This window comes from Cyprinodon tularosa, unplaced genomic scaffold (assembly GCF_016077235.1).
Source record: "Cyprinodon tularosa strain WSP-4 unplaced genomic scaffold, ASM1607723v1 ctg66, whole genome shotgun sequence".
NCBI classification, from domain to species: domain Eukaryota; kingdom Metazoa; phylum Chordata; class Actinopteri; order Cyprinodontiformes; family Cyprinodontidae; genus Cyprinodon; species Cyprinodon tularosa.
Window position 1 is genome coordinate 519,931 of NW_024039407.1, and position 27,991 is coordinate 547,921.

Here is a 27,991-nt window from a genome sequence, read left to right on the forward strand (position 1 = left end):
CACATTTCCTCTTCAAGGCCCTAACTCAGGCATCCCCAATGTTTGTCCTCGAGGGCCGCTGTCCTGCAGGTTGTAGAGGTTTCCCAGCTTTAGCACAGCTGATTATGATGATTGCAGTTGAGCAAAAGCTTGTTAATGAGCTTTCAATTAAAATCAGCTGTGCAGAAGCAGGGAAACCTGCAGGACTTTTGGCTTAAAATCTCACACATGGCACCATTCATTCTTCCCTCAACACCGATCTGTTTTCCTGTCCCCTTTGCAGAAAAAACAGACCCGAAGCATGATGTTTCCTCCTCCATGCTTCACAGTTGGTATAGTGTTCTTGGGATGCAACTTTTCATTCTTCTTCCTCCAAACATGACTAGTTGGGTTTTTACCAAAAAGTTCTATTTTCGTTTCATCTGACCACATCATAGTCTCCCAATCCTCTTCTGGATCATCCATATGCTCTCTGGTAAACTTCAGGTGGGCCTGGATGTGTACTGGTTGGAGCAGGGAGACACATCTGGCACTGCAGGATTTGCATCCCTGTCGGTGTAGTGTGTTTCTTATGGTAGCCTTTGTTACTTTGTTCCCAGTTTTTTGCAGGTCATTCATCAGGTCCCTCTGTGTAGTTTTGGGATTTTTGCTCACCGTTCTAGCGATCATTTCGATCTTGCATGGAGCCCCAGATCAAGGGAAATTATCAGTGGTCTTGTATGTTTATTTATTTTCTTACAAATGCTCCCACAGTTTATTTTTTTTACACCAAACTGCTTGCCTGTTGTAGATTCACTTCTCCCAGCCTGGTGCAGGTTTACAATTTTCTTCATGGTGTCCTTCGACAGCTCTTTGGTGTCGGCCATGGTTGAGTTGGAGTGTGACTGTTTGAGGCTGTGGACAGGTGACTTTTATACAGATAATGGGTTCAAACAGGTGCCAATAATACAGGAAACAAGGGGAGAACAGAAGAGCTTCATAAAGAAGAAGTTACAGGTCTGTGAGAGCAGGAAATCTTACTGGTTTGTGGGTGACCAAATACTTATTTTCCACCATAATTTATACATGCATTCTTTAAAAATCCTACAATGGGATATCCTGGATATCTTTTTCTCATTTTGTCTCTCATTGTAGAAGTGTACCTATGATGGAAATTACAGATCTCTCTCATTATTCTAAGTAGGAGAACTTGCAGAATCAGTGGCTGACTAAATACTTTTTGGCCCCACTGCATACACACTGGCTCATCAGACCATATCAGACTTACAAGTAATACAACAGCCTACAGGAAACAACACTGTACAGTTTGTAAAACTACGTCACGGCAAAGAAGGACATAAAATAATGGAAAAACTTAAAAAAAAAACCCATAACTTTAAAAAAAGAAAAGAAAATTAAGCTGAGGAATCTAAAGAACTGCTCCGGCCCACACAGTCCAATTAGTGCTTGTTCAGGTGTTCTGATGATGATTAAACATAATTAAAATTCAGTGGATCAACAAAGAAATGAACTAAATGTGTGTGCTTACTAATTAAACTAATCTTTTTAAACCAATCAAAATTATTGTAAATTAAGATGAGTTATTGCAACTAGATGTATAAAGAAATGTAAGAAAGATTCACCGTCATGTGTAGCCATGGTTTTGGCCATTACAAAGATGTTTTATCAAAACAATGAAGGCAACCTTACATGCAGCTGTCAGTAAGAGCTTTCCTGATGCCTTTACTGCATATCATCTGTAAAAGATCCAAAGTTAAAGCCTGACTTTGTCTGCTTAACCTTTCAGAAAATAAGTTCAAAACTTTTTATTATGACACAGCTTTCATTCAGCAGGAGTATCGGTACCCTATAAGTAAGCAAGTGCTTCTACTTGTACTGCTATTTGTGCATCCCTTGTATTTAGCTTATCTTCTGACGTATGTCTTATCCGGTTGGCATGTCTAGAGACCTAAATCACAAAAATATTTGATGTAAACATTTTTGATGATCAGTTTCTAAACCTTGACACAAATTCTTGACTGAATGTACGTCTACATGAATATACTTTCATGCAAGCCTGCATGTTTTGTGTTGTTCACCCTCTAAAAGAGCCCCAGACTTAAGTATTTTGCAGCCTCTACCCCTTTTTCCTCCCAGCATTCCCTCTATTTAGTTCAGTCCTTTTTCCAATAAAATCTTCTGGATGGGGAATAAAAGCATCTCCACTACATTTTGCTGCCCCTCCATATCTTATCATAAAGATGCTGGGTTCAGGGGAGGGGTTTAGATTTATTATAAGCCACTTGTCGTGTCATTTATGCAGTAATTTGAACATTACCTTTTTACATGTTTGCTACATGGCTTGTTGTACATTTTATATGGATTTTCTTTATGATGTTTTATGGAATGGACTATTAATACAACAAATAGAGCTAAAGATATTTGCAGCTCCTCCAGAGTTACCAATGGCCTCTTGGCTGTTTCTTCAGGAATCCCAGATGGACATCAATTGGTAGGTTTATTCTAAATTTAAATTTCTCTGCAACTTGCTCCTTGATCTCTTCACTAATATTCTCTAGCAAACCAGTTTGGCCTTCACAGGGCAGTGGATTTAATCTGATATCAACTTAAAACAGATTACTAATTATGTTCTTGAAGTATTACTGGATTCTATGTAGGGGTAGAAATCCAACATCAAGATGTATAAAACTGGTGGAGACATAACCTCCAAAAGTGTGTTTCTGTAATTCCACAACAATATCTTTAGATGTTCTGTAGAATAACATTAACATAATGTTCTACAACCACTTCACAATTATGCACCACTTTATGCTATGATGTTACCATTGAATTCCCAGAAAACAAATTCAGGTTTTTCGTTGCAACTGAACACAACATGGAAAAGCTGAAAGTATATGATGACTTCTGCAAGTGTCAGGGAGGTATTTCAGTGGAGGATTTTTCTATTTGATGTGCTGAAGCTCACTGATTTGCAGACCGCCAAGGTTATGTAGTTTAGGTGGAAATAAAACACTACAGGAGATGTGTCTGCCCTCTGCAGAAAACAGTGATAGGTTCCACTGTTGTATTAAAGGCAGCACGGCTGTATGAAAATGCTTGTGGAGCAAGAACAATATAGAGCAGAGAGGAAGCTATTATCTCTGCATTGTGAATTGTACAATAGCTCTGAATATCTGTGCTTATTCAAAGCCTATTGTGATCCCTCTTCATATCCTTCATCACATTGTCCCGCGATGTCTTCAGGGTGTTTAATCTGCGTGTAGTCCCCCTTCTCCTGCGTTTTTGCAGCGCGCTGGGTGTGGGTAGTGAAAAGCAGGGCTGACAGGCACAGTGAAGTGGAGGATTTATGATTTGTTCCTGGCATTCACATTAGGATTCCCTTTGCCTCTCCAAGACAGATGCTCCCATTCTCCCACTCTGCTTATCACACATTCAACCATAATAACGCAGAGACTGCCAGAGGCATCACAATGGTAAATTGGATGCAGAATCTCCAGGTTTCTAAACAAAGATTAAGAGCTGATTGAACATAGTGTTGCTGTAAAACACCCTTTAACTTCCTGTAGTCACTTTCTTTTTCAAGTTGGACCAACTGATACTGCTTCTCATCTTGTGAAACAGCTCCTTTCTGCTCATTTTCTGCTCCCCCTCGTTTTTCGACTTACTCTGCAATCAAAGTTCAATCTCATTTAAGCAGTCATCGAATTTATTTCTCCTTTCTCTTATGTCCCTGTGCCTTAGCCACCAAGGCCATGCATTTTCTAACAGACAAACAACGTTGTAGAAAATCCAATTTCACTGCTAAGTGTGCTGCATTGAGGATGTGACATTTAATTTCTGTTGGGGCTGGTTTTCCAAGGGGCCGGGTCCTCCAGAGGCCACGAACAACGCCGTTGCCTCAACCCCTTTGACTGAAAAACGGAGAAAATGGTAGAAATCAATGCTTCACCTTCAGTTCATTTGGTGATCTTTAGATGAGTTGAAAAATACCACATACACACACGGTTAGAAGTGCAAACTTTCATTGATTTGTCTCTTGTAGTCTTACCCTTCAGCATGTTAATTTAATCATTTGCAGCTACTGATGGTTGTGACAGAGCTGCCAGCCACAATACAGCTCAATGGGAGGAATATTGGCTGTAATGATGCTGTTTTAATTCTAAATATCTCAGTTTTTATGATTTCTTTCCATGTCACGTCTTTATTTTCTTATCTTCTGGTCTCAAGTGTGTAAATTTCATTTTTTCACTTGCAATCACGGTAATGATGAAATATGAATGCAACAACTGCCAGCAACTTAATAAGGCATTAGTGAGGCAATCAGAAGCGATCGTCTCAGTAATAAGCGAGGCCAGATTAAAATACTTTCTTCACGCCATTCAAGGAGTTGTCCAAGTTTTGTCCTCTGCACATCTCTGTCGAAACATTTCTAATGAAGCAACGATCAATGTGACAGAAAAAGTCGTCTTTATGCCTGCTGTAGCTTATCAGCTCTACATAACGGTATTAATAAACTAATTTGTTTGAAAATTAGATTTTTAAAAGGCTGGAAACTTGTCCAACAGAGATGAAAAGAAAAAGTTTGCTGTTGTATGTTCAGCCTCCCTGTTGCCTGTTAAAGTCAGCTCCAAGTCAACTCAACCCCTCACCAATTTCAGAAGACACACCAAAGACGGGAAATCTAATTATTGGTTTCATCTTTCTTTAGAAGTCATAATTTTCTTTTTTTCACAGCAGTAGTGGCTTATTTTTTATGGACAGTAGGGTATGAGAGAGTGGAAGAGACATGCTGGAAAGGACCTCAGGCCGGATTCAAACCCAGGTTGCCCGCGTCAGGGACTAAGGCCTCCATATATGGACTAAGGCCTCCATATATGGGTTGTGTTTGCTAACCACTGCGCCACCAAAGCAAGCCCCTGGACGTCACAATTTTCAACTCGGAAGTCATAAATTACATCTTGAACGCCTCCGAAAGTCGGAATTATGAGTTTAAAAGTCGTTGCAAAAGGATGGTGTCCAAATGCTGCATACAAGATGGATCCTAGGCTCGTCAACAGTAGTTAGACTTTCCTACTTTGACCCATTGCAGCAGTTGTCTATTATGTATGCAGCCTGAAAGAGTCATGATCTGACAATAATGGAGCTAGAGCTAACCATCTGTTTAACGTTCATTTATCAAAGTGTTTTCCTTGTAGCTCAAAATATTGTGGTAACTATCATTTTTAGTATTTGATCGGATAAGGTATCAGTAATAATGAGAATATGACTGATGAGATCACAGAATAACCCTAGTATCTCATCTAAAAATAATAAACTTTATATTGGTGTGTGAAACAAAAATCTTTTAAGTTTAGTTTGTAAATTTTTATGTCATATATGGAAATGTTTTGGGAAGGTTTAGGGGAATTTCAGAGTTGCTAATGGGGATGTGATTATATCATAACTCTGTCTTAGAATAGTGTAAGAGTGATTGAGGAGGAGAGAGTAATCAGCCAGACTCAGCTGGATTAATCAGCTTGTCCAGTAATAAAGGACAGGAAACAAAGGAGCTGCTGAATTTCAGGAAGTAGTGGAGCTGTGCATGGAGCCCATTGGTGGGAGATATGAATCTGCTTCTTTGTGATGCACAGGCCCCTGATATGGCCAGTTTGTCAGTAATAAACATATTTGTTTCCTACCTGCAGGCTTGACCGCTTCTTTCTTTTTATTCATGTTAGTGCAGAAAAAAACTAATTCTCAATGGTATGTAGTTGTGAACAGAAAGAGTGTTTGTTTGACTTTTTTGAAGACGTCGGGGAACTGTGAGTCCGCAGAAAGCCACATGCATAGACTAAATGTTACTATTTAATTTTCTGTTTTTTCTTTCTTCTGATGTCGCACTTCCATTAGGAGGCAGCAGAGCTCTTTAGGCTACACAAAATGGGAGAGAACCCCCAAACCCAGAGACTCAAACCTAGTTTGCTATTAACACTATGGATTTATTCGTTTTATTAATCTTACGAAACTAGGTGTGGATAGTCACATTCCTGGTTCTATTCCTTTATTATTATTATTTTTTTTAAAGGTAATGAATATGTAAAAATAAATTAAACCATTACTGTCCAAGTTTCCTAATCTTATCTTGATGCATTCTCTTTTATCTACGAGCTTGGATATGTCCCCAGATTTTAATTCAGAAATCTGGTCACCTTAAGTTAGAACCTGGAGCCATTTGTAGAATAGCTCTCCAACTGGGTTAACACCTGCTAGAAGCAGCCGCACAAACGGCAGCTTCTGCCAATTCTCCCATCTTCCTGTGATTGTTCCAGCTCCTCTTCATTGGCTCTTGTGATTCCTACATTTCTACTGCAAGGATTCAGAACGGAAGACCCAGTATTTAGGCAAGACAGACAGTGGGATAAAGGGCATTTATTAAAATCAAATGGAACTGTGGTAACAGCTACTAGGACGTCTGAAGCAGGAAAATCTGGAGAGAAAAAACATAGGTTAGTGACCACATAAATCTCACGGAGGAAGATTATGGCCGTGAGTCACTACCCTGGTTTAAAAGTTCAGTCCATCGCCAGGGAATGAGGTCGGAACCAGCCTGTGGACTGCCAACAAGATGTGGCAGGCATCGCCCAGAGTGTCCAAGATGCTGCAGCCCCAGAGAACTTGCAGGACTCCAAAGCCAGGTCAGGCAACCAGATCAGAACAGAAACAGGCAGGCTCAGAGGGCCAGGATCCAAAGACAGTTCAGGCAAACCGTTCAGAGAGGAACAGGCAGGCTCAGTGGTTGAGATGCTGAACAGGTCAGGATCAGTAAATCAGAAACACCAAGGAACTCTAAAAACACTCTCACAACTGGCTTGAGAGAACAAGAATAATCTGGCCTGATGACTGGATGCAAGCACCTTAAATAAAGGCGGGAGGAGGTGAATCAGTTGAGCAGTGATAAGAAACAGGGCACAGTTAAGCCTGGCATACATTGTATGATTTTTTTGGGGCTTTTCACGCTGATTTTCCAGTCGTGCTAGAATTTATTGATCTGGCCAAGTTTCAGCTTCGTCGTGCATTGTGTAGTATACAGGGGTAATGAGGGGCGATCAGCCTCTCAAGACCACCTCCTAATCAGGAATTGTAAGTTCGAGAGAAAATCAAACCTGTTTGAATTCCGTCTGCCATCGTAAGATTGCATCAGAGCATCAGGCCGCACTGTATGACAACATGCATCGTGAGCTGTGAACTTTTAAACCCTGCAATTTTATTGTACAGTTTGAACTGTAGCTGTGTGCAAAGATTGAAAATTAATCACAGTGTATGCCCGACTTTAGACAGGTGAATGGAGTTAGTAATTAAGCCAGTCACTTGCTTGTGCTGTGAGAAGGTTGCAAGTACCCGGTTCAATCCCTAGAGCATCAACTCTGGGTTCCTGAGCAAAACCCTTAACCCCACACTGCTCCCCGCATGCCACACAATGGCAGCCCACTGCTTCCCAAGGGGATGGGTCCAATGGAGAGAGTGAATTTTCCCATTGTGGGACAATAAAGGGATTTACACATTACATTATGAGATCATGAATTCTACAGGTTTATTGTTACAGTTTTGGCTGGATGGAGCTAAGAGTACAGGAACTAGCATATCTCATTTACTCACAAAGCATTGTAGTGTAAAAAACATGGCAACATCCGTGTAACAATGTTGAATTAAAACTTATAAAAAATAATCTCCTTACCTCATTCTTACTGTATTTTTTTTTTAACACTGAAAATCATCATTTCTTTTTCTAGGATTAGGGATAGGAATTTATTTCACACAGTTTTGATAAACAGCCAAAAACAACAATAAATGAATCAATAAAATACACACAAAAGAGTAAAGGAGTTACATAAAAAAACAAAACAAAAATAAAGTATATTGTTACAACTAAATGTGGATCCATTTAAGTCAGTCACTCAGGTACTATTTGTATGTTTTTATAGGACAATATGTTTTAATGCTGTTTATATGCACAGAATTCCACATAGAACAGAGATTTTTTTTATTGTTTTGTTTGTCTCAATAGCTGTAGTGGCCATGGTGAAGAGTGAATGGAATGCATTTACCTCCAAGATTACGTCACTTGGTATACTTGAATTTCTATGATAATCGAACTCATCATAACTGTGCTTCATACTTCAAAAAAGTTAGGTATTAAATTACTAAAAATATATGAGTATGAAATGGCAACAAATACTGAAGTCCATTGTTTTACCAGCTGGAATAAACAGCTTCATGTTAGCTGTTAATGTCCCTTAAAACAGAAAATGACCGATCTTAGGTTTCCTTCCCACAGTCACAGCTTCAATACTAAAGAGTCTTGTAGTAAACACAAATCCACAATGACAGCCATAAGGCAGTTCCTCAATAAATCTCTACTTTTGAGGCCATTTGCAATTTAAAGCAGTGCTTTTTGATACTTTTGCAAGAGCGTGAAGACATCGAACCTAGCCTTCTGCTACGAGTACAAGATAATCTAAAATGAGTGTTTTGACCTGTGTCCGACACACCTCTGTGCATGATATCCTCTACCTTTTTCAGGTGTTTTCTCAGTCCTTCACAGCCTCCTATGCTATCTACAGTGTGGCTAATGGGTAGGTGAAACTGTGAATGCCTAAATGCATGGGATGCACGGGGCATGAGCATCAACAAAGCAAGCAGAGCTGCAGTTTAATGATTTTTAAAAAGCCCCCTAATAAGAAAATGTTTCATATTGAGTTATGTATATGTCTATTAGTGTGCTTTCCAGATTCCATCATAAACATATCGTAAGGTTTGTGCAGTACCATTGATGTCACTGCCTGAGGTTTATTTTAAGCATTATAACTTAAATAACTTTTATGATGTGGCTTTGAGTGATGCTTTGGAATTTCAGAGAGAAAACAAAGGCCTTTAAAGGAAGAGTCAATGCCTGAGTTTGCCTTGGAAGATGTATGTCCGCCTGAAAAGAATGCAAATATGAAAAAAAAGAGAAAAAAAGGAAATGTCCCCAGTCCTGCATGAGCTAACCCTGCCCTGGGTTTCATTCTCCCTCTCTGCATCTTGCTCTTTTGTTCTGTCAGCACTGCTGCTTTCTGAAAGGCAGGACATAGACAGAGTTTAGGGGGCTTCAACCAGGACAGCTGTCCCTAATGACTGTGGCTTATGTTGGATTTTCTTTTTGTGTGTTCTAGGGATCTACTGGAGGTCAGACCTCCCGGGAGTGAGACAACAGAGTTGCAGTTTGCTTCCTGGGGACCTCAGGGGAACCAGCTGGTAAGCAAAACCTTTACTTATTCATCAGATAAATATGCTGCTATCTCTATTAACTAAAACCTGCCATGTGATTAGGAGCTTGTCTCACCTAAATATCCTATTGTCCTCTGTTTGACATAATTTTCATCATGATAACATCAGTGACAATTAGGAAGATGAACTCCATCTGCACTCATTCATGTACCTCTGCTGTAAATTACTTTTTGGTGCTATGTCAGTGTTCATCCGCACTACATTAACTGCCAAGTAAAGATGTATTGGCTCAGAGCACTGTGTGTGCTGGCCAATCATTCATACTTGGAAAGCATTCCCCGCTCAAATCAGGCAGCCAGTTGTGAAGTCTGCAACCTTGCTGTCTTTGACGATAAATTGGCAATGTCTGTTTGTGCCCAATGTGCCAGGCCTTTTTGTTTGACGGAGATATCTACTACAAGCCCAGCGTGCCAAGCAACCCGCTGCGTCTCACGTCCACCGAGGAAGACCAAAATGTTGTAAACGGACTCTCTGACTGGACATATGAAGGTAGGTTTTAGATGATTTATATAGTCAGAATGATCAAAGAGTTACAGCGAAAGGGAGACTCATGCTTAACTGTTATGCACTCAAATACAGAGGAGGTGCTTCTGACATATGCAGCCCACTGGTGGTCTATGGACGGTGCCCGGCTTGCATATCTCCGCATCAACAACTCTGCAACACCTGTGATGGAAATACCTCATTTCCTTGGAGGCCTCTACCCCTCCAATATGATTTTTCACTACCCAAAGGTAAACACTGCGCTGATATGAGTCACAGCAGCAGCCCTGTGGCTGTAACAGTGCTTTTAGTACAATGCTGATGTCAGCATGAGGATAATACTGCTCTCTTTACCGGGCAGAGAACTTATTTTAAATGCATTTGGTAATGCATGAGCATCTTGAACTTTGTTAAAATTTCTCCCTTTAAAGAAAAAAAAAAAGTAAATTCTTAATCTGGAAGATTTTGCAACCTCTTATACCCTTAGATAAATTATAACGACTGCCTTAAGCAGTTATTATATTATTAAACCAAGTCTACTTGTGTGTAATTTTGTCTCAGCATAACTCCATCTGTTTTGTAAAGGTCCCAAATAGCTGTTATAGAACCATAGTGAACAGAAACAATCATCCCAGCAGACAGGTTTAGATATGTTAGTTTAGAATACGTTAGATTATAAAAGGCTATTGTAAGACTATATGACACACCTAAACTAATGGGAGGGAGTTGTTTACTAACAGATCCAGCCTTTAGTGGCCTTTAACTGTTAAGGGAAGGTTGCCAAAGGAAGTGCTTTGGTCTGAAGTCTCCAAGGTTTGACCTTATGAGTGTCAAGATCTACAGGTGCTGGTCATAAAATTAGAATATCATGAAAAAGTAGATTGATTTCAGTAATTCCATTTAAAAAGTGAAACTTGTATATTATATTCATACATTACATACAAACTCATATATTTCAGATGTTTATTTTGTTTAATTTTGATGATTACAAATGACAACAAATGAAAATCTCAAATTCATCATATCAGAAAATTAGAATATTGTGAAAAGGTTCAAAATTGATGGCCCCTGGTGCCACACTCTAATCAGCTAATTAACTCAAACCACCTGCAAAAGCCTTTAAATGGTCTTTCAGTCTAGTTCTATAGGCTACACAATCATGGGGAAGACTGCTGACTTGACAGTTGTCCAAAAGACGACCATCGACACCTTGCACAAGGAGGGCAAGACACAAAAGGTCATCGCTAAAGAGGCTGGCTGTTCACAGAGCTCAGTGTCCAAGCACATTAATAGAGAGGCGAAGGGAAGGAAAAGATGTGGTCGAAAAAAGTGTACAAGCAAGAGAGATAACCGCACCCTGGAGAGGATTGTGAAACAAAACCCATTCAAAAATGTGGGGGAGATTCACAAAGAGTGGACTGCAGCTGGAGTGAGTGCTTCAAGAACCACCACACACAGACGTATGAAAGACATGGGTTTCTGCTGTTGCATTCCTTGTGTCAAGCCACTCTTGAACCACAGACAGCGTCAGAAGCGTCTAAAGAGAAACAGGACTGGACTGCTGGTGAGTGGTCCAAAGTCATGTTCTCTGATGAAAGTAAATTTTGCATTTCCTTTGGAAATCAAGGTCCCAGAGTCTGGAGGAAAAGAAGAGAGGCACTTCATCCACGTTGCTTGAAGTCCAGTGTAAAGTTTCCACAGTCAGTGATGGTTTGGGGTGCCATGTCATCTGCTGGTGTTGGTCCATTGTGTTTTCTGAGGTCCAGGGTCAACGCAGCCACATACCAGGAAGTTTTAGAGCACTTCATGCTTCCTGCAGCTGACCAACTTTTTGGAGATGCAGATTTCATTTTCCAACAGGACTTGGCACCTGCACACAGTGCCAAAGCTACCAGTACCTGGTTGAAGGACCATGGTATCCCTGTTCTTAATTGGCCAGCAAACTCTCCTGACCTTAACCCCATAGAAAATCTATGGGGTATTGTGAAGAAGAAGATGCAATACACCAGACCCAACAATTCAGAAGAGCTAAAAGCCACTATTAGAGCAACCTGGGCTATCATAACACCTGAGCAGTGCCACAGACTGATCGACTCCATGCCACGCCGCATTGCTGCAGTAATACAGGCCAAAGGAGGCCCAACTAAATACTGAGTGCTGTACATGCTCATACTTTTCATGTTCATACTTTTCAGTTGGCCAACATTTCTATAAATCCTTTGTTTTTATTGGTCTTCAGTAATATTCTAATTTTCTGATATGATGAATTTGAGATTTTCATGTGTTGTCATTTGTAATCATCAAAATTAAACAAAATAAACATCTGAAATATATGAGTTTGTATGTAATGTATGAATATAATATACAAGTTTCACTTTTTAAATGGAATTACTGAAATCAATCTACTTTTTCATGATATTCTAATTTTATGACCAGCACCTGTATAATTTTGGACTTTTTGGTTCTGTTAAAGTTTTCCTTTTGGGTTCTAAGTTATGTTTTATTTCATGTTATTCTGTGTTTATCAAGATTTAGATAATTGTTGAATTCTTAGTTTTACTCTCCATTGTTATTTCTTTCAGTTATCTCTTTTCAGCATTTTTCATATTTATTTTACTTTATTCCTTGGTCTAGTTTTAGTCTTAGTCATTACTTTTATTTCCTTTTAGCTTAATTGAAGCTCTTTTCTTGTTACAGTTAGAACTTGTTTTTTTTCCCCCAGGTTATTATTTGTTCCCCCTTAGTGACCCTTTCCTTTCCCCTTTAGCTGGGCAGACGCTGTATGATTTTTTTTGCCCTTTTCGGGCCGTTTCTCCAGTCGTGCGAGAATCTTTTAGATTAGCCCGACTTTTAGTCCTGCTTTGTGTTGTACACACAGGGTAACAAGGGGTGATCCGCCTCTCACCACCACCTACTGATCAGGAATCGTACGGTCGGGAGAAAATCAAAAACGTTTGAAATCCAGTCTGCAGTCGAGAGGTATTCGAGGACAATTCGTGCTGTTGACGCATAGCTACGAGCCGGAACTTGCTCTAACTCATAATCCTCTCAAAGCAGTGGTCAGGGTTATGCACCTTGTTCTAACAGTCGTCTTCCTTCCCCTCGCTTTACATGAAAATGCTTGTCTAATTTACAGCCTTAGAGGTTACGCCTGAAAACATATGAATCTGTATGTAAAAATTCTTGCATCTGTATTTTGAGAGATATAAATGTTTTTATAAATATTCTTAAGTTCTGGGTGTTCATCATATGTATGGTGTACATTTTAGCACATTCTCAAGTCCAAGGAGATAAGTTATCAGGTCTCTGGTCTAAGAAAAGAACTTATCAGGTCATAAGAAAAACAACTATCAGTGCAAACTCTCAGTCATCTGGGTCATGGCAGCCACGAAACGGGCTTAAATCAGATGCATTTTGACTTTCGCTCAGAATTCTGGATGCCCCACTTTAAGCTTGGTGTGTGTTTTTTCTTCCCCAGGTCTTAGGTCGCAGGAATTGACTGCTTTTTTTTTTTAATTCAGTGAAATGTTGACCAACCAAGTAGATATTAGAGTGTAACAAATCCTGCTTTTGATATTAGAGTGAAACAAATTCTTGCAAAAACATTTTTTCAAATTAAATTTAGGTCATAGAAAGTGGAACATATACATTTTTTATCTCAGTTTTTGCCACCGTCATCCTCAATTTTCCACAAGCTAGTTTTGTTAAACTCAAATATCTTCCTGGTTAGATTTTACTGAAATGAAAAAAGATCAAAGCTTTAGCTTCTATCTACCTGCAAGTTTCATTTCAGCCGAACAACACCAATCGATGTCTGTGGGTCCACCTGATTTTCCAGAGATAGAACCGTGTTTTCGTATAACCACCACAAACTCCAAGAGCTGCATCTGGATGAGGGTGGATTCAGCGGTATTTCCTTTTATTTAGCCGAGAAAAAAGCACCAATGCTGGGTCTGCGCAATTCAGGATGGACGATGAATGATTCAACACTCCCTTAAAATGTGTGGAATTCACTGCTGGCTGCTTCATCATTCTAAAACGTGACACTTTTCATGGGAATACTATGTAAATCCACCTCCTGCCGGGGATGCCGTGATCAGTGTGAACGCATCATAAGACCTCAGAAATGAAAGGTTTTGTTTTCCTTGAAACCTGTTAAACTTTTTTCCTAAGACTTTATCCCTATTTTCCTAAGAGCTGAGGATGTCTGAAAATATACACTGTACTTGTTACACATATGCTTCCTTTACTTAAATCACTTGCCTCTGCAGCTGTTTGAGCTGTAAGAACTTTTGACTTTATTTTTACATTTATTTATTATTTTTTCCTTAGAATTACAGTAACTGTAGTTTCTTGTCCAATAGCTCTAATGGATTTTGGATTTAGCTGTTTTTCATCAGATTCAGAGAAGTGTGCAGGGAGCCTACAAAGATTTGTCAGAACATGCTTTTTACAGTATTTAGCTATTTCTCTTTTCTACTTGTGCTCACAGGCTGGTTCCAGTATCCCATCAGTCAGTCTGTTTGTAGTGAACCTTTATGGTCCAGCTCACACTCTGGAGATGCTGCCTCCCGACTCGCTCAGGGCCAGGTACATCTCGGTGAAATTCAAATAAAGCTCTATGAATTCAGACAGCACCTGTCAGAGATGATTATGCTGTCCGCATATACCACTCCCAGTCACTGCTTCTCTTTATCATTTCTCTTACTCCGTGTATCATTTTCTGCACCACCTCTTCAGGGAAAACTACATCTCCATGGTGAGCTGGATAAGCAGTACCAGGCTCGTGGTTCGTTGGCTGAATCGTGCTCAGAACCAATCAGTGCTCTGCGTGTGTGAGGCCACCACCGGGGCATGTTCAGAGGTGAGCGCCCATCGCTTGCTCTCAATTAGTAGTCTGAAGGGTTGTCTGCTTCAATATAGCGCTTTAATAGAAATTCGCTTCATTTACACAGTTTGGGGAGCTGGGATTGATTTCCTGAAGCCCCTCTGATTTGTTCTGCCTGGATTAATATTTGAAGCAATTTGCTGCATGCAGAGAATTTACAATGACTCGCTGAAATTAACTGCTTTGGTATTAAGGAAAATGTATGCAGTTTCATATTTAAAAGTTAGCTTTAATGATGTGTAACAATGATATAGATTTTTATTAAACTTTGTTTTTAAAGGTTTTTTAAAGATAGCAATGTACTTTTTTGTCAACTTCAAAGGCACACTAAGAACAAAACCCCATCTGGGATACCCTTTAAAAAAAACTACTAAAGAAAGGTTAGCCAATCATGTTTGCATGCATTTGAGACAGTGGCATAACATGATTTATTAGAAATAGGTTGGGTGGCATGGATATATTTCCCTCAATAAATCTAAGAATTATGTCCAATAATTTGGTTCTTGTTTTAATTTCATTCTAATTTTGTCTGAATTTGTAAAAAACAGTGTCTACCTGTTATAATGTGTTCATACCAATTCGCAATGCAAATCCAAGAGGTAGATAAAACATTTTCTAAAATAATATTTATGAAATTATTTGCTTAATCAGAAAACAATGACTTTAGTTAACTGATTATCAACCTTCTTTGATTGAGCTGGTAGCTAGACATGAGGGGATTCATCTTAAAGGACTCTTTGATTGAATTTTGGCAATGAGAAAATGTGATGTGCATATGAGGAAACACAAACGTTCATTTTATATCATTATTTAAACCCTTAGTGATTTTGTTTTAGCTTTATAAACAACAGCTCATGTCAGTATTGGCTAAAGTCTGTAAACTGTGTTCCTCTCTGTTTCGAAAAAGGCAGATTTGTCTCCAGTATTCAACAGCTTAGAACGTCAGACCCGCAGCAGGGAAAGCGGTTTTCAGATGCTTTACTCCTCCAGTCTAAGGCATCTTGTTCTTGATCAATGTTTCCTGAAAACTCTGAGAGAAATATTGCAGCACGCTGTTTTTGCAGCAATTTTGATCAGAATTTTGCCACCTGGTCAGCTTAGCCCTCAGTCTGCAGATTCAGGTTCTTGGCATAGATCATGTGCAGATCATGTTCTAAAGACCAAGCCACAGAAATTTATAGGTGGAGGATATGTAGATAAAATACTTGGCATGTGGAAAGGGAATTTGTATGGGAACCAAGGAGTAGACAAAAAACTTTTCCAGATTTTATGATTGCTAAAAAGATTACGTTTGTAATGTATCTACATTTTTGTGGTGCTTTGGGATACTTCAAGTGTGTGCCGTAAATAATATCAATTACCGGTATTATTATCATCACTATATTTCGCATTATTTGTATAATTATTTCAACCAATAACATGATTTAGAACTTTATATTGATTTTCCAACATCTCTTAAACTTCTAGCAGCACATGCAGACCGTTTAGTTAACAGGCCAGGCTGAACCTGTTTACGCATCCTAACCTTTACAGCCACTATTTCCTGTAGATCAACAGCGAATTATCACACAAATTAGTGTTCCTTATTCGGAGTCCATGTGGATATAACCTAACAACTCATCTCACCACATCATGCCATGGGGAAGTGGCAGCATTATGCTTTGCCGAAGCTGGTCAGAATTTAGATAAATAATTGTGTTTGGCATAAAAGTTTAGCCTGTATTACTAGAAAAATTCTGAATGTGCACCTCGTACTAAAATACATTGGCTTAGATCATAGCATGTTAATTTCATTAAGTGGCCCAGTCAAAGTCTAAACCATATCCAGATGAGATTAATAGAAGGACGTGAAAAGTAATGCTCATGAAAAAATCATAATATTGCTTCCATACGTACTACAGAATTTTGTTTATTTTTTCCTCATATCCATGCAGTGTTCACCAATAAGGCTCAAATGCTTGGATGCTTTTAAGAAAGGGGTTTTATTAAAGCATGCAAATTATGAAAAATACAAATGAGCATACTCTAAAGCTGAATTGATTACATTATGTGATATAATCAGAGATGTTTAAGAAGAAGCCTGTTTTTAGGGAAGGCAGATTAATTAAATAATGATTAACATTAAAATAGCCAGTCATTGTAAACTGACAATTACAGGCTGAGAAATTAGATTTGTTTGTTTTTGTTTTGTTTTTAAATGGTAGAAATAATATACAAACTTCTTTGTTTCCTTTGAAATCAATAGAAACACAAAATGTCCATGGATATAATGCAGAACCAGCGACAGGTATGTCTTAGAAAGTCCTCCTCTAACATGATTCTTTGACTTTTTTGCACACATATTTATCCTGCTGTTTCCTCGTCACCTTTTATAAACAGGATGTGCCTTTGTTCACATCAGACGGCTCTATGTTTTATACGGTACTACCTGCAAAACAAGGCGCTCGTGGAGAGTTCCACCACATCGCTGGCCTGACCGTCCAGGTTAGTCATTTTTCTCTCCTTTATTTTAATACCTTTTCTGACCAAAGCACTGACTCTTTTGTTTGATTTAACTTTTGGACCGCAGATGCCAGCCGTTCAGGGTTGAAATGTTTTGCTCTTAAAATGTTTTTCGTAAATTTTTTTCCTGCAAGCTTTTCAAAAACTTTTTACTTTCCTTCCTTTAAATACAAGGAATGGTAAATTTACACTAAGTACTGCTCATGAACAGTGATTGAGGTATTTCTTCTATATTTTCAGGGCAAACAAAAACAAAAAAACTTATTTTTTTTGGTTTTGCTCTCAAAAGTATAGGATGAGTAAAGAAAAAATTGTATCCGAATATATTTGAGAAACACTTGTGAATCCCACTACATTTAACATTAACACTAAACTTACCTATGTAATCTGCAGTTGTGAACAATTTTACTAAAAGCTTTCAGTTCTCCAAGACTGATTTTGATCATACAATATGTGTAAGAAAGTTTTATAAAAAAAAAAAAGACTACAAGAGATAAATTGTGTTTAACCCTAAAGTTTACATAATCAAGCTTATTTGTGAAATATAGTGAAAAATAAAAAAATAGTCTTGCCATTTCTCTAATTCCTTTGCACTCTACAAAGATTCACTATCAGATTTAAGATGGGACTCTCTCAGCTGCTCCCAAATGTTATTGTTGCTTCTTATGTAAAAAAAAACAAAAAACAAAAAAAAAAACATGTTAAAATAAGAAAAAAATCTGGATCTAAATCTGCCTGTTATTTTATAAAAAAAAAAAAATTTGATATTAATGTGGACCCAGCTGTCAGCCTTTTACTGTGATTCCCTTCTTGTTGAAAGCATTTCTGTTTGGCGAAACGGGGAAAAGACGAGTCCTAAAAGGTAAATTGGTTTTGGGAACCCAATGATAACAAGCAGAACTTGCACATTTCTGAGCAGATGTATCAGTTTCTCTGCTTTTTGCATAGAAACAGCCTTTAAAGTGAAAAGTTCTCCATGAAGAATAAAAAAGTATTTAGATTAATTTTTAGAGGAAGGTTTTAAGGGTTTAGGGTGCTGGCGGATACTCTATTTTTAAAATTCAGCACAAATTTTTTCTGCCAAGAGTGCCAAAGATTAATCATGCAATCGTGTCAATAAAATTCTTCCAACTGTCTTTTCTTTCTGTGTGAGTTTTTCAGATTGAAATACCTAAAGATTGCTTGTTTTGTTGTTCTTGTTTTTTTTGGGGGTTTTTTCAGTCAGAAAGGGTATTTCTAATGGAGTTTCTCTACTAAGACCCACATCCAGGGTTTTCTCCACTGCCATCATAATAAAAATATCTAACAAGATGCTTTTATGTGAACTCTCTACAGGAGCCAGCAGTCTTTTGATTGAATTTCACATTTCCAACCTACCTCTTCTTCTGCCGCTTTCTGACAGAACCTATTTTTATTCTGTGTATGAGAACGTTTCTGCTTTGCTCACCGTCTCTCTGTGTGTCTGTGTCATGCAGCCCGCCATCCCCTCTGTCCCCCCTCGCTTCTTGACATCGGGGAGCTGGGATGTCACCTTGCTCTGCGCCTTAGACGAGGAGGCTGGAAGAATGTATGTGGGATCCACACCGTGTGGGAAATAATTTCTCCAAACACATAAATCACAGTCACTGAAGTCACTGAAGAGATTATAATCCAAATGCGAAAGAACGCTGATTTAGTTTAACTTTGTGTTTTGTGATTAATTTAATGCGGTTGTAGTTCAAAATGACAAAATAAGCCATCTGAACATGTAGTATTGATCTGAGCCTGCAGTCTAAAGTAACTCTCTTTGACTTAGACTGAAGTAGTATAAGCACTGATAGAAAAGAGGACAGAAGATTCTTGGAGGATTACATTCGACGAGCGGATTATTCCCTAAACCAGCCTTTTTTCTTCTGCTGGAGGCTTGATTCCCCTGCGGTCTGAACAGAGTAAAGCCCACTGTTAATGTAGACAGCTCTAGTGAGCAACACAGCTCTCAGGCTGTCACTGCTTGTTGCCTCTAAAGGACTAATTCCTCTTCATAAACTCACCCTGAATTAGGCAGCCTGCAAGACTCCATGGTCTCTTTAGGAAAACACTGCGGTGCACGGCAGACTTTCTTAGCACGGTGAAGTATGTACAGTAAATAAGTACTGATAGATTGTGATGGTGAATAATTTATGTTTTAGAATAAAGAATGAAGTTTGGACACCTGAAAGTTTATAGGCAAACGTTTCAGCACTGACACAAATTATAAGTTTTGCTGCTTTCATTTTCTTATTTTATTTTTTTTGTCTTTATAGAGACTTGCGAAGGTATTCCTGCTCTTTAAACTTTTCCACCTTTTGTTATTTTGCTACCATATCCTTGTTTTTGTTAAAAAATTAACACAAGGTAGTGAGAAAAATGTGAAAACATAGGATATTAACAATCTCTTTTCAAAAGTGTGGCATTTATTTGTTTTTTAACTCCGCCGCTCTCTAAATAACAGTCAAAACAATTTTTATGGGGATTTTCTAGCAGTTCTGCCGTAAAACTTCCCCACCTTCTTCTTAGAGTTAAAGCTCAGCCTGATCAGATGGTGAGCATCTGTGAACATCAACATATAGAGAGCAGGAATTTGCTTGGATCTAAACCAAACCATTGTATCTTCCGCTCTATGTCGAGAATATTTTATCCTGGTTGAAATTAAAATTCAGCAAACATCTCCAAACTTTTTCAGCCTCCACCTGGTTTCTCACATCCATCTTTTACTCACATCTCAGTGGCTTCACTATCACTGCAGAAGAACAGCCCAGCCCCCAGCATGGTATTGCCACCAAACTATAACATACAGTATTTTGTCATGATGTTTGTATGGTAGTTTGCAGTGTAATTTTGCGGCCACATATAACACTTTTCATGCAGGCTCAACTTAAATGTTTGGTCTCATCTGACCAGCATCTTCTTCCACTTGTTAAATGTATGTCCTGCATTGCTTATGGCAAGGATCCTTAATGGTGTTCTTTCAGCAATCGCTTTGTTCTCATGCTTCAATTAAAACCAGGTGTTGGATGTGCATGACTAACAGTTGCTAACTCTGGTGCTCATCAGAGTCAGAATGGGCCTTTGGGCTTTTATAAAATCTATTTGTTAAAAAAAAAAAAAATGATGAAAATGATGAAAAAACAACATCAGCAAAGTATATCTCCGAATTGGCTTTTTGAACATATTTTAAATTGCATTCTGAATTTAAAAAATATCTAGATAGGTAGTTTTGATTTATCCAATTTCTGTTTTATCTAATTCAATTTTTTAACAAGACTGACTTAAGTTCCTCAAAGTAACACTTCAAAGTTTAACAAGATGTTTGTTTCCATTAACTGTTATTTATAAGATGTTTTTTTTTTTCAATATGCCTATACCTAATTAAAACACAATGTTTGTTGTATAAAATGAGATTCTGTTTGAATCTGACCTAAATGATTATTGTGATCCACAATGCTAAGATAAATCAAGTCATGGAATAACGTTTGCCAAAAAGTTTTTTTTGTCCTTTTATAATAACTCTGTGTTTCCTCATCAGCTTCTTCCTGAGCACAGAAGAATCAAGAGAGAGCAGACACCTTTACAGGTACACCATCTCCTCTGAGTTATCACGGTTTATTTTATGGCAAACCAATAAAACAAATGAAGACAAACTATTTTCTTTATACAAGATTTAGCTTTACACCAAATGTACATGACAGACGTCAATCCTCCTCCTTCCTTTAAAATAAGTTAAAACAAAGCCAATGTGTAATGGCTCAGAAAGTAGGTCCCAGAATTCAGGCAAGACAGACAGTGTATTACTTCAAAAGCGTTTATTTAAACACAGACGGATCTGCGGATCTGCAGTGGCTAAGGGGTCTGAGGCAGGAACGTCTGTCGGAGAGAAACACAGGTGCCTCCAGAGCTGACAGGAGATCAGATCCGAGCTGATGAAGGAAGACGGGATAATCCACGGGGCGAAGTCAAGAGGAAGAACCAGGCTGAGTCCTCAGAAAAATTCGACAGGATTCTGAAGACAGGCCAGGCAAACAGAGCAGACTGGGGCAGGCAGGCTCAAAGGTCCAAATACAGAAACAGGTCAGGATCAGACAATCAGAACACTATAGTAATGCTAGAGAACTCTCAACAACCAAAGACTCAAGAATAATCTGGCATTGATGGCTGGGAAACGGGGAGCTTACATAGGAAACCAGAACAGGTGGATCTGATCAGGGACAGGGCAGAGCTAGCCAGGTGAATGAAACAACTAATCAAGCCAACCATCAGTGCCAAAATCATGACACAGGGATTTTTGGTTTTGTTTTGGCTCATTATAAGATGCAGACATAGTAGAGATTTTATATGACAGGGCTTTTTTATTAGGTATTAATCAACTATCTGCTCTGAACAATGTCTTTTAGATTGTAAAAATCATCTTTCCATCACACAAAACAGCTCTTAACTGTTCCCCTAAAAGCTAAATTTAACTTTTTATTTTTGGTTACTCTACCCTAAGTGTGGACCTAAATGGAGTGTTTCAGCGTCGTTGCATCTCATGTGACCTGGTTGATGGATGCAATTTCTTCAAAGTTGTTTTCAGCCCCAACCAAACTCACTTCATTCTTTATTGTTTGGGTAAGTCACACGCATACACTGTCTCAAGGTAATGAACTTGAACTTTTTTCACATTTTGTCCCGTTCTTCTTGCGCTACAGCCACAAAATGTCATTTTGGGGACTTTATTTGAGAGATAAATGCCAAGAACAGGATGATTGTGGAATTTTTACTCTTAAAATTCATTATTACTTTACAATCAGTATTACATGAATTTGTATCCATCCCATTTAACTTTAATGCTGCTGTATAAAATCCATTTCAACCATTCAACTTCAGACATTTCCATTGATAAATAGTTTACTGCAGTTTGATTTGAATCTTATTTTAAATCCAGAAGGCTTTTCTGGTTGGTTAGAAAAGATGAGTAAACAAATAGCATCACAAAGGAGAAGAAACACAGAAGACAGGTTAGAAAGACATATAAAGGAAGGTTAAGTTATAAAACAATATCCAACAGCCAGGAGACTATTGGATTTAGCTGCAGAGATCCACAGCTTAACTGGGAGAATCTGTTGACAGGACAGTTACAGTCATGAATTCTACGATTCTGGCCTTCACTGAAAATTTGCAGAACGAAAGCATCTATTCACTTCATCTCCATGAGGACACGATCCCAGGCATCATGCTGTGTGGAGGCTTTTCTTTAGCAGCAACAGAGATGATGATCAGAGTTGAAAGGAAGATGGATGTGGCTAACTACTTGAAAATCCCAGAAGTAAACATTATATAGACTGAAAAAGACTTTAGACTGAGCTGCTGTTTCACCTTGCAGCAGGAGAACATCTTAAACATACAGATACAGCTACAATAGAGATTTTAAATCAAGACACATTCATGTGCTGGTATGGCTTTAATAGAAGTCCAGACATTAACTCTATTTGAAACAGTTTTGAGTTAATTATCTCTGAGCTTTAGTTGTTTTATAATGAAGTATGGTGAAAGAATTGTTTTTTTAAGATTACTTACAACAGGGTTCGTGGAGGTCAGGTTTCCTGCAACTTTCAGTTATAACTCTTTTTCCACATACCTGAAACAAGTGGCTGAATTACCTCCTCATTATGCAGAGTTCTTCAGAGTCCCGCTAATAACCTGACTATTTGACTCAGGTGTGTCGAACCAGAAAAGATTAGGAACCTGTTTTACCTAGAGCCCTAAATACCTACCCAGTCTTTGGATTTCAGTATAGTTTGAAAAATACAGATCTGCTCTAATTTGCTTCACATTTATCTACAACTACTGTTGTCCTGTTCATTAAAAAAATACTAATAAAAATGTGTTTAAGTATATTATAACATAATACATTGTCAAAATGAGCCATGGGTTTTTATATATATATATATATATAGCAAAATAAATACCTGTGGTGGTTTGGATAGTCTCAATCTCCCTTCTTTAATTTTCTTTCAGGCCCAAGAATCCCTAAAGTGACCGTTCACAGTACTAAGGACCCCTCCAGTGAGTGTCCACTCTAGCAGTCCTATTAGATGTAATACACAACTAACACCCAGGCAGTTTACAGTCCCTGGTAAAAGCCTGCAGAGGGCATGGAACAGTTTGATATATTTGCAAACACTGCCATCTGGCTGTCACTTCCAGCTGGAGCATTATGTGAACAATTCATTCCTTTCCCTTAATGTTTGCTGTCAGTGTTTGTGTTTCACATACAAATGCAAACAGGTGATGTTTCTTGTGGTGCATCCTGTGCAGGTTATGTCATCTTGGAGGATAACAACCCCCTGTCTGAAGCTCTGGAGGACAAGAGGCTCCCTGAGAGTCTGTTTAAGACAGTCCAAGCAGACAACCATGGTACAGAAGACCAGCATGTCTGCATTGTGTAGCATTATATATCCTGTGTACCATTGTAGCACTAGTAAAAAGCAGGTTTGAACATTTAGTGCTTTCCTCCTATAGATCTGCACCTAAAACTAGTTCTGCCTCAGGGCTATGAGGCCAACCTGCTCCCACTCCTCATTATTGTGTAAGTGTTGCTTAACCTACAGCTGAAACAAAAATCAGTTTCTTTGTTTTTGTAACTTACGATTCATGAAGTATTTTAAAGAAAAATAAGAACTGCATTTTTTTACCCACATGCCTATCCTGATTTTCTGGAACACCCTCAGGGATGGCACTCCCGGTAGCCAGACTGTGACTGAGGAGTTTTCCCTTGGCTGGCCTCAGGTCCTCTGTAGCGCACACAACGTGGCCTTAGCCTGGGTGGATGGCCGGAGCGGGGTCGGACGTGGGCAGAAGACTGTAGCCGTAGATCCTCGGAAGCTTGGCTCACTTAGAGTCAAAGACTATCTGGGAGTTGTTGAGTCAGTACATTTTACATCAGTGTGTTGTTTACCATCTTAAGAGTGGACCTAAAAGACTTTTGTCCTTCCAGGTTGTTGATGCAGCTGCCTTACATCGATGACCGAAGGATAGCCCTCTTTGGAAAGGTTACAGCAGTTGATTAGATGTAAAGACCTGACTTTTTAAGGCTGCAGTACTGATTATCTATTTTCATTCTCATCATAGGCCCTTGGAGGTTATCTAACTCTTAAAATGTTGGCTGCAACAGACAAGCTCTTTCAATGCGCTGCAGCTGCTGCACCAATTACCGATTTCAAGCTTTATAGTGAGTGAAGATCCAAGTGCTGAAACATTCTTTCAACAAGAACATGAAAGTTGTATCAATGAAAGAGAGATGGAGTAAACATGTTTGAGTTAAAATGTCCCCCTGTTTCTTAGGTGCAGCATTTTCTGAAAGGTATCTTGGGCTTCCGGCAAAGGAGGATCATGCTTACTTGGTAAGGTTCTTAATCCATATCACCCCTTGAACTTTTAATATATTTTCCTTTTTATTGGAGTTTTATGTTGCATGCCAGCACTGGGAATGTTGTCGCTGACAGAAAAATATAAATTCTACAAATAAAAATTCTGGGATCCATTAAATCCAGTGCAAACATTTACATTCAATAGTTACCTACATAATAAAAGAGAACTTAAACAAGACTTAAAATATGCTATGTGGTCAGCGCATATGAAATCAAAAACACACCATCACAGAAAACAAGATGGTGGTTCCATCTTTATGCTAAGTTATTGTTCTTCTGCAGGAATATGGAATCTGGTCAGAGATGATTGGAATATGCATGGAGCTAAATATACAGTGATTATATTTAAAAGCCTGTCAGATGATGCAAAGGGCTCTAAACTAATTAAGATAGACAAAGTAACACAGAGAGGTTCTGACAAAGTGAAGTCATAGGGTTTACATCCACTGAAGAATCTGCTACAAGAAGCCCTTGAAAATTGCTTGTTAGACACCTTCAGTTTTGCAAAGAGTAAGAGACAAAAGCTCACCTGAATAAATGTGCAGAGCTGGTTAAAAATAATAGCAACTGTAATTGCATTAAATTGTAGTTCTACAAAGTGTTAGCTTAGGTCGACAAAATACACACCTTTTAGAATCCTATTGGTAGGAATTTTTTATTACCACGTTTTTCTCTTCTGCTTGTCAACAATTCACTAATTTGTCTTTGTCAATCATTTAAAATCCTAAAAAAATATATAGTAATCTTTAAAATTGTAGGGTTACAAAAATGCCAGAGTCAGTTTCATAATTAAAATAAATAATTTATACATATATTTAATTCAGTTAATATACCAATTTTTTACAAAACGTCATGACATTTCAATTAGCAGATTGCATCGACTCAGTGACTTTTTAGGATTTGCTCCTCCTGCAGGAGCATTTAGAGACAGTAGATATTTGCATGCATTTAATTGTTAACGCTACAGCAATCACTCACAGGGAGCATGCATGCTCCACGACTGGAGAGGCAAAACTCCTTTTTGAAAGGAAGAAACCTCCAGCAGAATCAGGCGCAGTTTGAGCGGCTTCTGTTGAGGCCGACTGTGATCATGTCACAAAGCATGTCAGAGAGCACATACAGTTAGTTGCAATAAAAGCAGAGCCCATAGCTGTGTCTAGAAGAGAAACAGAGCCAAGCAATGAAAAGCAGATCAAACTGTGTCATCTATATTGGAAGTTGTTGACGGCAACAGCCCAGCTGATGCCTCCCTCCAGGATGCATACAGCCGAACAAAACCAGTTCAGATCTAATTAATATGATGAGAAAAGGTAGAGAGAACTTAAAGTTAGAAGTTGAACTAATGATTAAAGCAAAATCGGAGAATAGAAAAAGAATGATGAAAAGTGGTCCCTAGGTCCTCCTGCTGTCTAAGCCTATAGCAGCATAACTATAGGGATAGCTCAGGATAACCTGAGCCCCTCTACCTATAATATTTGTCAAACAGAAAAGTTTTAAGCCTTGCCTTAAAAGTAGACAGGGTGTCTGCCCCTAGGACTACAGGAGAGGAGCCTGAACAACAATCAGATCTCTTATATAAGATGAAGCTTGGTTATTTACGACTTTATACGTGAGAAAGAGGATTTAAAAATTTATTCTAACAGGAAGCCAATGAAAAAAATCTAAAATAACTGTGGGATTATGAATATTTACATTCAAATTTACTAACCAAACCTTAAAGAATCTAACACAAGCAGACCAGAAATACATCTCAGTTTTATAAATAATACATTTTTTAATGAAGTTAATCTATTTTCACTGTTGGTTAGCGTAACAGTTTAATTGCATTCCCTAAAAATACCCTTTTTCAGTCCAAAAACATTTTGGATCTTATAAGTGTGCCACATTTACTTCAAAAAATATACACAAGATGCATTTGTTGAAATATTTTTCAAGGAAATTTTGGCTCCACTAGCCTACCTACAAAGATTCAAACAGCAAACACAACCTTTTCACAGCAACAACAGACCTCTGCATCAGCTGACTCATGCTGCATAAAAAAGACAGCCGTTATAACAAAACACACTGTAATATTATTTAGCATGTTTGCAACTTAAAAAAAAAAAAAAAAAAAGATTTTTATCAAAGATTTTTATAGATTGAAATTTGCTGTACATTAGCTAGGTTAAACATTCCTATAATTATGCTGTGTTTTCTCAGACTGCCTCCGTCCTTGAAGAAGCCAACAAACTAAAAGAAGAGAACTTTCTTATTCTACATGGAACTGCAGATGGTGAATATTTATTACTAGTTTTCATCAATTCAAGAAATAATCTCATATCTAATTTTTTTTTGTGTCTGTCCACCCAAAGCGAGGGTCCACTTCCAGCACAGTGCTGAGCTCCTGAGCCGCCTGGTGAAGGTGGAGGCCAACTACTCCCTGCAGCTGTACCCAGATGAGGGCCACGTCCTTAGAGAGCCCCGCAGCATCAGACACTTCCAGCGGACTGTGGTGAATTACCTCCAGAACTGCCTGAAACACAGCACCCTTCTAGAAGTTCCAGAGGAAGAAGAAGAGGAAGATGACTGAGTCCAGAAGCCTCTGTCTCTCCTTCTGAAAGGACTCTCGATGAGGACTGTATGCCACAGTTAAGCATTTCATTGGGGCAGGTTACCAGGAATTAGAGCAGAGGAGTAGGGACCAAAAAAATCAGATCACCTCGTGTAACTTCTGGAAAAATTGTTGTACTGTACAACATGTTGCACAAATTTATTTCTGGTGTTTTGTTGTATGTTTGGGGAGCAGTTTGTTTACAATATTCACTTGAGATTATGGGAATGAGATTTCCACTAACTCAAAAAGTTTACAAAGTTTATAAAACATGCATGTCATAATGGCTGCATGATGTTGATTATTGCATTTTGAGCATTTTTCCAGGATTTTTATTTTTGCCTTCAGACCTCAAACCTAAGTCCCGTCCTGCGCCTCTCATTCTTACTTAAAGATTCTTAAATCAAATGGTTATATTACCTCCCCTGCATTTCAAATCTGCGGCTACTAGTTGCAAGACACTAGGTCGTGAGGAGCTGGAGACCCATGGCTTAGAAGTATGCAAAACGGACAACACCATACTGGGAGATATAAAAAATAAGAAGCGATTGCCTTAATGAAAAAAAAAAAAAACATCCTGACACGCTGATTACTATGACGGAGTATTAGGGCCACACATGAAGAGAAAAAATATTTTTGCCATGACGAGATTAAACTCGACATGTCGACTTTAAAGTCGACATGTCGACATTAAAGTCAACATTTCGAGAATAAAGTTGAAAGGTCATGTTGAGTTTAATCTCGACGTGTCGACTTTAAACTCGCCATCTCGAGAATAAAGTTGATATATCGTGGCGACTTTAATCTCGACATTCCAAA

At 38.5% G+C, this 27,991-nt stretch overlaps 1 protein-coding gene across 1 annotated transcript in view; it reads left to right on the forward strand.

Annotated features, from left to right (window-relative positions):
• Positions 1 to 27,737, forward strand: part of LOC119799504 (inactive dipeptidyl peptidase 10) — a 60,234-nt gene extending 32,497 nt beyond the window's left edge. The window contains exons 6-25 of the mRNA XM_038309433.1: positions 8,539 to 8,591; positions 9,171 to 9,252; positions 9,654 to 9,774; positions 9,865 to 10,019; positions 14,261 to 14,358; positions 14,509 to 14,632; positions 16,902 to 16,943; positions 17,036 to 17,140; positions 18,634 to 18,725; positions 20,703 to 20,750; positions 21,663 to 21,781; positions 23,171 to 23,218; positions 23,471 to 23,569; positions 23,675 to 23,741; positions 23,884 to 24,078; positions 24,150 to 24,204; positions 24,284 to 24,383; positions 24,497 to 24,555; positions 26,782 to 26,854; positions 26,934 to 27,737. Coding sequence (XP_038165361.1) covers positions 8,539 to 8,591; positions 9,171 to 9,252; positions 9,654 to 9,774; positions 9,865 to 10,019; positions 14,261 to 14,358; positions 14,509 to 14,632; positions 16,902 to 16,943; positions 17,036 to 17,140; positions 18,634 to 18,725; positions 20,703 to 20,750; positions 21,663 to 21,781; positions 23,171 to 23,218; positions 23,471 to 23,569; positions 23,675 to 23,741; positions 23,884 to 24,078; positions 24,150 to 24,204; positions 24,284 to 24,383; positions 24,497 to 24,555; positions 26,782 to 26,854; positions 26,934 to 27,151 — 1,953 coding nt within the window. The 3' untranslated portion in view covers positions 27,152 to 27,737. The remainder of the gene's footprint in view (positions 1 to 8,538; positions 8,592 to 9,170; positions 9,253 to 9,653; positions 9,775 to 9,864; positions 10,020 to 14,260; positions 14,359 to 14,508; positions 14,633 to 16,901; positions 16,944 to 17,035; positions 17,141 to 18,633; positions 18,726 to 20,702; positions 20,751 to 21,662; positions 21,782 to 23,170; positions 23,219 to 23,470; positions 23,570 to 23,674; positions 23,742 to 23,883; positions 24,079 to 24,149; positions 24,205 to 24,283; positions 24,384 to 24,496; positions 24,556 to 26,781; positions 26,855 to 26,933) is intronic.
• The last annotated feature ends 254 nt before the right edge of the window (positions 27,738 to 27,991 follow it).